This window comes from Balaenoptera borealis (assembly GCF_965194805.1).
Source record: "Balaenoptera borealis genome assembly, chromosome: 1".
Classification (NCBI taxonomy): Eukaryota; Metazoa; Chordata; class Mammalia; order Artiodactyla; family Balaenopteridae; genus Balaenoptera; species Balaenoptera borealis.
The window spans coordinates 178,231,493-178,244,927 of NC_138860.1; the positions used below are offsets into that span (position 1 = coordinate 178,231,493).

The window sequence follows — 13,435 nt, forward strand, 5'->3', positions numbered from 1 at the left end:
ATTTCGTTTTTATTTCTTCCTTTAAACCAAAGTACCTACAGTAGTAGGAGGAAAAACAAAAGTAATAACCCTTCAGAGTTAAAAAGGTCTAGAGGAGTGCAGAATCATGATTATAGTAATATTACAAGGATTTAAGTCAGCTAGAGGCACAACCAGTCAGAGAGGATACAGTACATTTATATGAGAGGAATGTGTATCTTTTCTGTATAAAACTTAAAACATCTTAACCATTGAAACATGAAATGCCTTAAGCTAAATTGTATATATCTTGTAGAATGCTTACCTGTGGTTCGGTCAGCGTTATTTTGCACAATAAAGAAAATAGATATTTTGAGAAAATCATTAAATTTCCTTCAGTAATTTTGCCGCTTTTGCATTTTCCCATCTGGATGCAGCTGAAAGTGCCCATGGCGGACAAGCCTGGTAACACAGTGAATTTCCGGAAGCTACTACTGAACCGTTGCCAGAAGGAGTTTGAAAAAGATAAAGCCGATGATGATGTCTTTGAGAAGAAGCAGAAAGAACTCGAGGCTGCCAGTGCTGTAAGTATTTTCACAGAAAGACAGTGCTTGTGCACTTCGAGTATCATCAAATAGAATTTTCAGGAAGCTGGCTACAGTATCTTCCTACTACTTCAGTAGGTGCTTGTGGCCTTTTCTTCACGTGGAGATATACTGTATTGGTGTTTAGAGGAATGCTTTATTCCTTTTAGTGCCACATGTAAGAGCAACTCAACCTTCTAAGATAAGGATTCAGAACCTAGACTTCAGAAAGGTCACTAAATTCCACAAATCTCCTGAAATGGATGCACACTTATGGTATAGTTTTGTTTTCTGAGTAGGTCTGTAGTTACTGTCAAAATATCAAAGGGTATCCCTGACCCCTAGAAAGGGTGAGGACCATGAATCCAAGTGTATTTTTTTTTAAAAACAAGAAGTTTATTTAAACAACAAGACGCTTGACTTGAAGGGAAAACTATCTAGGATTCATTTCTTTTAGAGTAATTTATCCCTACTTAAAGACAGGTTGCCTTACATGTAACAGCTACGTACAAAAAAGTTATAAAATTGTCCTAGGTTTTACAATGATACATGAAAAACATTAAAATTCTCCAATCGAACAAGGTATGCAAGAGTTTTTATGTTGTTCTTTTTTTGTTAAATAGTGAGAGCAAAATAACTTACTGGAATATAAAGATAAGAGCTGAATGAGCATGCTACTAATGGAGAAAAGGGGGTATTTTCACAGAACCAGTATTTTTCCCCATCCGATCTCCATTTGATGTCGATCAAAACATACCATTGGCCATTTAGTTTAAAAAAAAAATGCAATATGCTTGTGCACATACACCAGTTACTTTATGTACGATAAAGGAATGGGGAAGGGGAAAATGAAAGAATAGAGAAACTATACTGTAATAGTCAGGATGTGGTGGAACCAAATTGCGGTTTTCTGATTGAGAACATCTTCTTGGTCTGGAGGAACAGAATTCTGGAGTAAAGTAGCAGGTTCCCTCTTTAGTAGACACCTCCTGTCTGCTGTTGGAACACATCAATTGCATCTTCATCCTACACCTCCAACTGTGCAGGTGTGTCTGTTTCATTGATTGGCTGCCCATCAAATCGGAACCTGATCTGCCTCATTGACAAACCCTGTCGTTCACAGTAGGCTTTCATTATTTTACTAAATGGTGTATGCCTGTTAATATTAAACTGCACCACGGAACCATCCTGCCCTGCCACCTTCAAATTAATACAATCATTGTTCTCCGTCTTGATTCTTTCCTTGGGCTTTTCATCGGCCATGGTGAGCACTGGAGTCTCCTCAGCTGCCGCTTCACAAAAGAGGTACCAGGTCTGCCCTGAACAAGCACACAAGCAGCACCAGTCAAGCGTATGTTTTTAGCATCTATTATGCAGTACCATTTTCATCATCAAGATTCTGTTATTCTTCCTTACACAATAGCCGGAGGAGAGGACAAGGCTTCATGATGAACTAGAAGAAGCTAAGGATAAAGCCCGGCGGAGATCCATTGGTAACATCAAGTTCATTGGAGAACTCTTTAAACTCAAAATGCTGACTGAAGCCATCATGCATGACTGTGTGGTGAAGCTGCTAAAGAACCATGATGAAGAATCCCTCGAGTGCCTGTGTCGCCTACTCACCACAATTGGCAAAGACCTGGACTTTGAGAAAGCAAAGGTAAAAACCCCAAATCTCAGAAACCTCCGGCAGGGACTCTTTGTCAATTGCGGAAGAAGTAGGCTGTGAACACAAGTGTCCATCTTGCCCCAGCAGTCTAGGCTGCTTGTTTTTCTTCTTCTGTCCTTCTCATTGTCATTGTTGGGCCATCATGCTCCTTACCACATTTTCATTAAAGTCAGAAGTGAAGAAGGTCCCAAATTACATAAAAGCCAGTTCATGAATTGAGATTATTTGTCCCTTGTCCTTTTTCTGCATGACTGTTTCACAGGTCATTTGTATGTGTATGTATAGCAAATTGTGGACAGAAATTTTGGAGAGAAAAGCTAGTAAGGGCCAGGACTGAGGGTAAGACAGAAACAAAGAAGACCCGATAGCTTTCTCAAGTTTATGTTCTAATTAAATAGAACATTAGCGACAGAGCTGTCTAACCATAATATAAGAAATCATTAAAAGTATTATAATTCAAATATAACGTGGTACTTTCCAAATAACGGGTAGGGAAATTAGAAATGCATCAAAGAAATAATGTTAGAAATGTTTCATAACATCAGAATCAGCTAGGATTATGTTTGACTATGACAGAAAACCGCAAATATCAGTGTGTTATACAAGACTGAGGTTAATTTCTCACCCATGTAAATGAAGTTCAGGGGTAAGAAGTCTGAGGCTGGCCTGGTGGCTAAGTGATGATAAGAAATTTCAATTCCTCCAGCTTAACATTTTGTCATCACTAAGGTGTAGCCCTTGTCCTTACTGATCTGATAGCCAAGAAGGTTGGAAAGTGGCAAAGGACACAGCCACCCCTCTCTTAAGGTTCCAAGGAGCTGCAGTATGACATTTTCATTTATATTTTGTTGGCCTGTGACTGTGACCAGCTGCCTGGAATATGTAGCCTTTATTTTGGGTGTCATGTTCAATTAAAAATTCTACCACATGGCCTTTTGGCTATAAGTTGTGTTTATAGACCGTTTAAAATTCTACATGGTAAAACCACATTTGAATTCCTCAGCCAGGAATACTAATGATTTTGTATCCTGCAGCCACGTATGGACCAGTATTTTAATCAGATGGAGAAAATTGTGAAAGAAAGAAAAACCTCATCTAGGATTCGATTCATGCTTCAGGATGTGATAGACCTAAGGCTGGTAAGTAGAAAAATAAGCCTACCACTACAGTCTCTCTTCAAGAGTTGGCTTGGGGAGGATGTCCTAAGATTTACATGTATAATAATTTAATGCTTTTGCTGCCTGACTCTCAGAACTTGAACTGACAAACTTTCGTGAGGGAATTATGTGAAAGGACAAAGGGCATATACACCTACCTGTCTGTTACTTGTTTCTTTTCTTTATTCTGATTTTCAAACCACATTGCAGTTTTGAAATCAGCCATTCTGAGTTCAAACTGTGGTCATTTAAATTTAGTCTTAGCATGCTAAATAATCAGGAAGGCTCATGTTCAAAATGAATATATTTAACTTCCCTAAGCCTTACATTTTAGCCTCTGAAATGGTGATGTTGCCTACTTTGCAGATATGTTACGAAGATTCACTGAGGTAATTATGTATTGTACCCAGCTCAAAAGAGATGTTGATGTTTTCCTCTCTGTTTTTCTTACTGTATACCCTCTTGTTCTGCTGCTTTTTTTTTTTTCTCATTTCTTATACCAGGTATAGTTTTTACCACTACCACCTCTTTTCCCTTTTCCTATTTTAACTCCTACAGGGAATATACTGCAGCTGACCCTAAGCTAGAGAAAGTGAATATAGGCCCCCCCTCTTCCCTGCCCTGCACCCAGACCAGATAGTATTGATGACGATTCTTTATCTTCCTAAGCCGAGATGTGACCTCAGGATCCTTCTTATTAACAGAGCCACTACCAGTTGATCAGAATTTTGAATGCTGATTTAAACCTTTTTGCCATTCTTGCCTCAAGCTAATATAAATGTTAAAAACTTCTCCACCTGTTCCTTCAGTCACTCATATTGGTATCCGATGTTGAGACTATAGCTGGGAAGGGAAGTAAAGGGAGAAGTGTAACTATAAGGAGACAACTTGTTTTGTCCTTAGTAGAGAGGATAACCAAAGCTTAGAGTGGTGTGGCATTTTGTGTAGACACCAGAACCTTGATATGGGAGGAAGAAAAATGCTAGTCATCCTCGATTTAGAGCCCCAGTGGAGTGTGCTATGAACTGAGCAGCAATATACCAGACTAAGTCAAGCCCAAAGAATCCTGATCTTTGTTGATTCCCCTTCTCGCTCCTTTCAAAAAATACAAAATGATAAAATGCATAGATAGGTAGGTAGGAAGGAAGATAGATAGATAGATAGATAGATAGATAGATAGATAGATAGATAGTTGGGCCAGTCTTTCACTCTGTCTTTATCCATCAGCTATTGGAATGCTCAGTATACAGTAGCTCAGGATTGATTGAGAAAAATTTAATTATTTGGCTGTAATGAAAAACTGCCACAGTACCAGATTTTATATGTATTTTATACTTTTCCAGCAGTGAAAGTATAAAACAGATTTTCAAAATTTTCCTTTGTATTTTTATTTTCCTTTGTATTTTTAGTTATCTGGCTGATAACTTCATTTTCTCCTTTTATAGTGTAATTGGGTATCTCGAAGAGCAGATCAAGGGCCTAAAACTATTGAACAGATTCACAAAGAAGCTAAAATAGAAGAACAAGAAGAACAGAGGAAGGTCCAGCAACTCATGACCAAAGAGAAGAGAAGACCAGGTGAGGGGTGGAGTCCACCAGGCGTTAGAGAACTTGGGAGTTTTGAGAGATAGATGTTTAAGAATTCTATTTTTAAATATGAAATGAGAGCAGAAAGACTAACCCAAAGAATGGAGTGGTGATTGGTAAGTGAAGCAGCTTCACCTGGAGACTGGTTGTTGAGTAAAAGCAGAGAATACAGGAACTAAACATGATTTCTTTGACTACTTCAAAGGCAGTAATCAATAAGACTTTATTGAGCATCTTCTGTATACTCAGTATTGGTGAGAGATGTAAAAAGAAGTAGAAGATATAGCTCCTTCCCTCTAAAAGCTTTCAGTTTATCTGGAAAGCCAAAACTAATAAAGGGGACATTTTCAAGCAAATGGAAGATACTATCAATTATGAAATGTATTCTCCACTAAGGCTGTTAAAATTCAGAAAAGGAGAGGTAGAAACCTGAAGGAAATCCTTATTTGAGGAAGGGGCACTTGAACTGGGTATTGGTGGATGGATGATATTTGGAAGGGAAGGAAAAATTTTAGTCATGAAATTAAAATAAACATATACTGTAAAGAGGAATCAATAAGCCTGATAAGAGTAAAATTTAAGTGTTCAGAAGGAATGGAAACATGTTTGCCCAGAAGAATGGAGCCAGATTAGGAACTTTCGGCTTGATTTGACATTAAGGAGCCATTGTGTGTTTTTGAGCCAAAGGAGTAATGTCATCCTAGAGATACATAAATAAAATGAGTCTGTTGCTCTTCACATGATGAATCAAGGGCTACACTGAACTCAGAAATGTTGCTGTTGCCTGAAATCCTATGTGGAGGAAGGTAAGATGAAAGATGAAATAGAAGGCATTTTACACCTGAGAAAATAGAAAGTCTATTGACTAAGTTTAGGAACATTGGAAGAGGAAAACTTTTTCAGAAAGGAAATGATCTTTTTTTTTTAAGCCTGTTTCTTCTAAGATGACATCAAAATGAGAATGCTCATTTTGTCCACTGTACAGTTAAGTGATCAGTTAAGTGACTGGGTCATATTAGTGTAGAGGTTGAGAGCATAGACTCTGGAGCCAAGCTGTCTTGGTGTGAATTTCAGCTCTCCTGCATCCTAGCTGTATGACCTTGCACAAGTCACTTAATCTGTAAAATTGATCACATAATAGTACCTAGGATTTGTGTGAGGATGAAATGAGCTAATATAGGTAAAGTGTTCAGCATAGCAACTGCCACCTAGTAAATACTCAATAACCATTAGCCCTTATTTATCACAGACACTGTATAGCTCATAGTGAAGTTCTGAGAGATGAATCCTCCAGGGAAGAAAGTGTGCTTTTCCATTTCACAAGAACAAGGAATAAGCTAGCCTGTTCATGATCATTAATACCATTTAGCAAAGAGAAAATCAAGAAGTATGTGAGGATTGGAAAAGCTTTTGGATAGACAGTTTGGTGGTCTTTCATTCATTTATTCAATAAATATTTATTGAGTGCTTGTCACTTAACAGGAGAGACGAAGTCCCTTACCTCATGCAGCTTACATCTTACGGGGAGTGGGAGGTGGGGTGGGGAACAAATACATAAATATACAGTTTTGCCAGATAGATATGTTCTATAGAAAAGCTAAAACAGAGAGGGAGGGGGTAGGAGTGCAAGGTTTGATGAATAGAGGTTACAGTTTTAAATAGGGAGGTTGGGCAGCCTATTAAAATTTGGTGGTGTTTGAGCAAAGACTGAATGAAGTAATGAGTCATGTGGATATCTGGGGAAGAAGGTTTAGGCAAAGGGAATAATAAGTACAAAGGCCCTGAAGCAGCCTTTTCAAGGATCAGCAAGGAGGCCAGTGTGGCTAGAGCAAAGGGCACAGGGGGAGAGCGGTAGGACATTGAGTCCGAGAGGCAGGGGCCAGATTATTTAGAGTTTGTAGGCCATTTATAAGGAACCTGTCTTTTTCTCAGAGTGAAATAGATAACAGAAGTGTTTTGAGCAGAGAAGTGACAGGACCTAACTCACACTTTACTAGGGTCACACTGGCTGCCATGATGAAAACAGGTGAGGGTGAAAGCAGGGAAGCCAGTGACGATATTTTTATACCAGTCAAGGAGTGTTGCTGGCTTAAACCAAATTTGTAGTGTTGGTAGTGATGAGAAGGGACCAGGGCTTCCCTGGTGGCGCAGTGGTTGAGAATCTGCCTGCCAATGCAGGGGACACAGGTTCGAGCCCTGGTCTGGGAAGATCCCACATGCCGCAGAGCAACTGGGCCCGTGAGCCACAACTACTGAGCCTGCGCATCTGGAGCCTGTGCTCCGCAACAAGAGAGGCCGCGACAGTGAGAGGCCCGCGCACCGCGATGAAGAGTGGCCCCCACTTGCCGCAACTAGAGAAAGCGGTCACACAGAAACTAAGACCCAACACAGCCTAAATAAATAAATAAATAAATAGCGTTCCCTTTAAAAAAAAGGGTGTGGTTCATCTTGGTTGGTCTGTTACTCTAAAAAAAGAAAAAAAAAAAGAAGGGGCTAGATGCTGAATACATTGAAAAGGTTGAACTGACAAGATTTGCTGACAGATTAGGTGTGACGAGTGAGAGAAAGAGGAATCAAGGTTTTCTGCCTCAGCGGCTGAAAGTTTGGAGAAGCAGGTTTTGGGGGGATGATTGAAGCATAGTGTGTCATATGACACCATTAAGTGAAATAAACTTTGCAATAAATTATTTCCATCTGATCTCTCCCAAAATGTTCTCATCATTATCTCTATAAACATTAGATTTGGCCCTCCCTTGTCTAGCAGTAAATCCCTATTCATTTGTATCAGTTGGTTTCTTCTAGGTCAGTAATGTTTCATGGGAGATGGATACAAGCAAAGTACTTCTACTTGATACTTTCATGTTGTGGGTAGTAAAGAGACTGTCAGCAATGCTTTTACAATTTCTTTTGTCTTTTTCCTGGGTTTTGATTGGAGCTGCTGAGTTGAAAATATTGCTTGCCCTTTCATTGTCAAACTGATTTGAGACAGATGAGAGAGCGGCTCGCTCTGTTTTCCCTGCAGGTGTCCAGAGAGTGGACGAAGGTGGGTGGAACACTGTTCAAGGGGCCAAGAATAGTCGGGTACTGGACCCCTCAAAATTCCTGAAAATCACTAAGGTGAGTGTGACATTTAAACACAACTTCAAACAGCCCCAGAACATGGCTCTCAAACTTATTTCTCATATAAAATAGCCATATTGCAGATTTTATGGGGTGGTGGTTTTTAATGCAGATGCATTTCTACAGGTCAGCATCATCAGTAAGTGTATTCTTACCTACTTGTCCTGGCATTAGTCCTTTTATTTCTATGAGTGTTTATTAAGGAGGACTAGGTTAATTAGGTTTACTAAGGCTTACTAAGTGACTAGGTTACTTCTTAAAGGTATGAGATGCTTAGTATAAGAGAGATGATAACAAAAATTCTTGAGAAGCCATAGTTAATTGCAAGCTTTTATACAGTGTATTCTTAGCTCTGAGAAAGAAGCAGGTACCTGTCTAAGTCTAATCATGAAAGGAATGAATGGTTTGCTATATCCAAGGCATAAAAGAAATCACAGAGGACCTACCAGAAATTATTCTCTGATAAAGATTTAATGTATTCTCTTTCCTTCTCTTGAGAATCCATGGGCAGTAAGAGGAAAGAATTTTCTCCTAGCAGATGTTTTCAGCAGTGGAAGTTGATCACTATAAGTAGAATGAAGAACCTTTGAAAAGATAGAGAAAGTAGAATTACATTTTGTAAAAGTGGAAACTTCTACAGCCCAGTGAGTTTTGCAAATCACTTGCAAGTGTAGTTTGATCCTTACTTGTAATATACTTTCCATAGTTCTGAAAATTGGCAACCTGCCAGTAGGATAAAGACAACCTAAAGCTAATGCTGAAAATATCAAATGGAAGAAGATGGGCTATGTTGTTTGCATCTTTATGGTCTTGTCAAGGCATTGCTTCAGGATAGAACAGTCCCTCTCTGGGTCTCTTTTGATGCATCAGCTGGGATCCTGTTCTCTAAGATTCTGGTACATTCTTCCAGTTGTTTATGTCTCAGAAGGAATTCCATTTCTGAATACAACTTGATTCCCATCCACTTCCGTTTCCAGCAAGAGACAGTTTTAACCAAAATCATTTGTCTGTGTTTTACAATATTGTTTCTGTGCATGGGCACTATGATAAGCCTACAACATTATTTCCTTAATATTTTGAAAAATATATAAATTAAAAAGAATAAATGTATATATTCAGGTAGTTATACTGTAGGTACTCTATATAAACATCTCATTAAAAGTTCAAAACCATTAAGCAAATTCACTGTTAGCTGTTAACTGTCATATAGCAAACAGTACTGTCAGAATATAGTAATACCTTTGTTACAAGGTGCTGCTTTACAGCTTTTGTGTTGCAGTGTGCATTTTATGAGTAACTTGTATTCATTTATACTGAAGTTGTGCTGGGAGGGTTAAACCTGAGAGATATCAGGCACCTTAACTCCCTGTCTTAACATTTCATTCTCTTTTGTCTTATTCCTCTTTATTGAATGCTCCTATTCCACCTCTCCTTCCCTGCCCCACCCTATTTTAGGCTTTGCTAAAATGTGAAATCTTTGTGTCTTTCAACCTGTTTTCTGACAGTCACTTGAAGAGATTAATGAGTTAATTTTGTAGTATTTGTGTACTCCTTTTTTTTTTTTTTTTTCCTTTTTTAAATCCCTGGGCATTATTGTAAGAGGGGAATCACTAGAAACTACTTATGTTTAGCAGATTGGCATGCCGTCTTAGAGGATCTGAATGCATTCTCCAGACCAGTGGTTTCTAACTGTATTTTGCGGAAGCTGGATTCCAGTGAGTCCTTCAGGGGTGATGGGAATCCCAGTTTAATGTGAACAGCTCCCATTTATGTTTCTTATGTGGGCATTCCAGGCAAAATTTTGTTGCTGAAATTGGTTTTATTTCACGGAAAAAAAAAGGTAAACTGTTCTTCTAAAATATTTCCTATTGTTGACTTGTGGTCACTTATGTTACAGCCCACAATTGATGAGAAAATTCAGCTGGTACCTAAAGCACAGCTGGGCAGTTGGGGAAAAGGCAGCAGTGGTGGAGCAAAGGCAAGTGAGACTGGTAAGTATGGAGTGTCCCTTCTTGGGAACCTGCATGTGGTCTATTAGCATTCACCTTACAATGCTTTCTGCAGTCATTTCATAAATAATTTTAGGAAAATATCTATAGACTAATCGTGACTGGATTTATTGGTGTCCCACTCTAACATAATTTGAGCATTTCCTCCTCAGTAAGGATCCTTAGGTATTTTGAATATTTAAAAACTTTTTTTTTTAATTCAGTTAGGTTATTTAAAACTTTAATCTATTTGATTCCTTTGTTGCTGTTGTTATTTTTCACAAATTCAATATAATTAGAAAAATTACTGGGACTCCAAGTTAAAAAGGGAAACTCATATTGCTGAGAAAAATAATGTTATTACCCAGAAGCATTTAATTTCAGGGAGTTGTAAAAGAAGAAAGAATTAGATTAAAATATTTTTCAAAATCTTTGTCAAAAGTAGATTTTGAGAGATTTGGCTTTAGGACTGAAATATTTGGATCATTACAAACACATCTTAAAAGCTAAAGAAAGACCAGTGGAAAAAATGTAAACTTCATTGTTAACCTCCTTCCCGTATTTCCCTTCTACTATGTAATTTTGACCTTTTTTCTTTTAAATTAGAAAAGAAATTGTTCACTTAAACTCACATCCATAATTTTATGTAAATGACATCACAGCATTTATGTTAGTTAGCTTTTTTAAGTGAAATATTTTGTTTTGCTTTTGCTTGCCTCCTTCCTTCCTCTATTTACCATTCCCATGCCCTACTTAGGATAATTTAATTATATTTTTAAAGGAGCAAATGATTGTAATGAACAAAGATTCCTAAATCCTTTTTTGCATACAAGATCCCTCTAACACTGTGCTTCTGAGAGTGTGGTCTGTGGACCAGGAGATTGGTAACACCTCGTTAGGCTGGTTAGAAGTGCCTAGTCTCAGGCCCCACCCCAAGGAGGCAGATCAATTAGAAGCTGCATTTTAGTCATGTGCTTTGTATTTTTTTCTCACTTCTCAATACCTATAGATGCCTTAAGGTCAAGTGCTTCCAGTTTAAACAGATTCTCTGCTTTGCAACCTCCAGCACCCTCAGGGTCTACATCATCCACGCCTTTAGAGTTTGATTCCCGACGGACCTTAACTAGGTAAGATGCTCAGTCTGCCCATTAACTCAAGACTGACCTGCTTGTCAGACTGTTTCTGTCTGTCTCTCTCTCCCCCCCCAACACACACACACACACACACACACACACACACACACACAGATTATGATGATAATCCCTATGGATAGATTCCTTTCATCCCTAAAGTTGATTTTCTCCAAGATAAGGAAATTATAGATTTAGGGTGAGGTGGAAGGGAAGGGCAAGTTATCTGACAAATATCTAATACTTTGCTCTACTAAGAAAGCCAGGCCCACCCAAAGAGCCATGGAGGCTTGTGTAGGGCTCTCCAAGGTAATGCCTCAGGATGCTCTAGATTAACCTAGCACTCTCAAGCTGTGAGTTAAAGGGCATAACAGCCCACCTGTATATTTCTCTGTCACACTGTCCTTGGAGTTATATTTGAGATTGTCTTTTATTTTTCACAACTCTCTATATTCTACTGTCTTTCTACTTTCATTTTTGTAGGATTTATACAGTCAAGTGTTCCATTAACTAGTTTACAGAGAGTGGATGGGGACCTGTAATATAGTGACAGAGAATAAAATTTTTTCATGTAAACACTTTTAGAGCTGAGTTTCTTTAAACTCTCAAATTTTTGTTTTTTATTATAATCAGTATAACTAGGTAGATTTTCTAAGCTGCATTACTATTCTCTTGGCTTTTGAAACAAAATATAGCACAGGTCAACTTTTTAACGATGACATAGATTGCCACTGAGCATCGGCTGTGCTATTGAGGTGTTTGTGGCTCTTTGCCCTGCCACAGATTTCCCCTGATGGCCCTGCTTTTTGAGTACTGTGTATGTTCTTTCATAGTGGTTAGACCGTTATCATTCCTCTAGGTCGTCCCTCTTTTCTACTTTTAAATTCTCTGTTTCTGATCTGCCCTGGGCCAAGGACCTATTTGCCCAGCTGGTTAGAATTGTCTGAAAAAAGAGTAGGAAGATAGGAAGATTCTCTCTTAAAATGAACGAAGTATGCGATTTTGGCTATTCAAAAACTGTTTCTACTACTTGGTTCTCAAATATTTTCCATGTATTTGAAGTTTCTGAATAAATAAAGTATCATTGAAAGTTTTTAAGATTGTGATACCACGTTCCTTTGGTACTCTGTTTCCCTTTCACTCATTTAGCTCATACATTCATTACTGTCTTCTTTTTTCTTAAAAGATTATTTTTAATTTAAATAAGGAATTGCCATTGGCATTTAAAATTTTTAAGTGGTATCCCTTTAACATTTAAGAAAAAAAGTCGAACACATCTTAATATTCTCTTTAAAGCATGATTTTACTTGTTTATATAAATAATTATACTTTGAAATATAATTGTTGCCTCACACATCTAAAGTTATCTGTGAAAAATTCTTCTGCATACTTTTAGAAAGTCTTAGTGTTATTTTATAATTTGAATACAGAGTGGATGGGGTGGTCTTTAGTTTGAAAATTGTTGTTTTGTCTTTTAAGTCGTGGAAGCATGGGCAGGGAGAAGAATGACAAGCCCCTTCCATCTGCAGCAGCTCGTCCGAACACTTTCATGAGGGGCAGCAGCAGTAAAGACCTGTTAGACAATCAGTCTCAAGAAGAGCAACGGAGAGAGATGCTGGAGACTGTGAAGCAGCTTACAGGAGGCATGGATGTGGACAGGAACAGCACCGAGGCTGAGCGAAGCAGAATCAGGGAGTCAGGTGAGAGGCTTTATATGAACAGGTACAGGTGAAGATTGGGCCCTTAAATTTGGAAGGGAAAAAATGCAAAGGAGACTTTGTGCCTGAGTAGATTTCAGAATCAATACATGATAACAGCACACACGCCAGTGCCTTAAAAGTTAAAGGGTATCTTCATAATCTTATAACATAGTTCTCATTCCCCAGATATCCTTTTGTTCAGCAATTTGTAAATTTTCCCCTTTCACTATTAAAAGTGATGATGATGAGGTCCTCTTGCTGTATATTAAGCAGTGAATTTCTTAGAAGTTCCCTAAATTATACCCCAGTGTGCATTAGAGTGCCTGTCCTTTGTACAGCCCCTCAAATGTATGAAAATTCTGACACTCTTGAGCCACGACAGGGCAAACCAAAGAGAAAGTATCAGATTGTCTTTAGTTACCTTCATCTTGGAACCTCTGTGGTTTTTGTACATGTTGAGCATGTATGTGCTTAGAGGACCAACTCAGATGGTGCTCTAAAAACTGCCTCATGTATTTAACCTATCTGTGTTTCAGTGTCCT

At 38.3% G+C, this 13,435-nt stretch overlaps 1 protein-coding gene and 1 pseudogene across 25 annotated transcripts in view; one reads left to right on the forward strand and one right to left on the reverse strand.

Moving 5' to 3' along the window:
* EIF4G3 (eukaryotic translation initiation factor 4 gamma 3) overlaps positions 1-13,435 on the forward strand; it is a 391,559-nt gene that overhangs the window by 337,213 nt on the left and 40,911 nt on the right. For all 24 annotated transcript variants that reach the window (XM_082372341.1, XM_082372360.1, XM_082372352.1 and 21 more), the window contains 8 exons: positions 396-542; positions 1,966-2,202; positions 3,246-3,350; positions 4,814-4,946; positions 7,978-8,072; positions 9,973-10,066; positions 11,073-11,190; positions 12,673-12,893. In XM_082372341.1, the coding sequence (XP_082228467.1) occupies positions 396-542; positions 1,966-2,202; positions 3,246-3,350; positions 4,814-4,946; positions 7,978-8,072; positions 9,973-10,066; positions 11,073-11,190; positions 12,673-12,893 (1,150 nt within the window). The remainder of the gene's footprint in view (positions 1-395; positions 543-1,965; positions 2,203-3,245; positions 3,351-4,813; positions 4,947-7,977; positions 8,073-9,972; positions 10,067-11,072; positions 11,191-12,672; positions 12,894-13,435) is intronic.
* LOC309618708 (small ubiquitin-related modifier 2 pseudogene) lies at positions 917-1,958 on the reverse strand (annotated as a pseudogene). The gene has a single exon. The product of its transcript is annotated as a small ubiquitin-related modifier 2 pseudogene (transcript).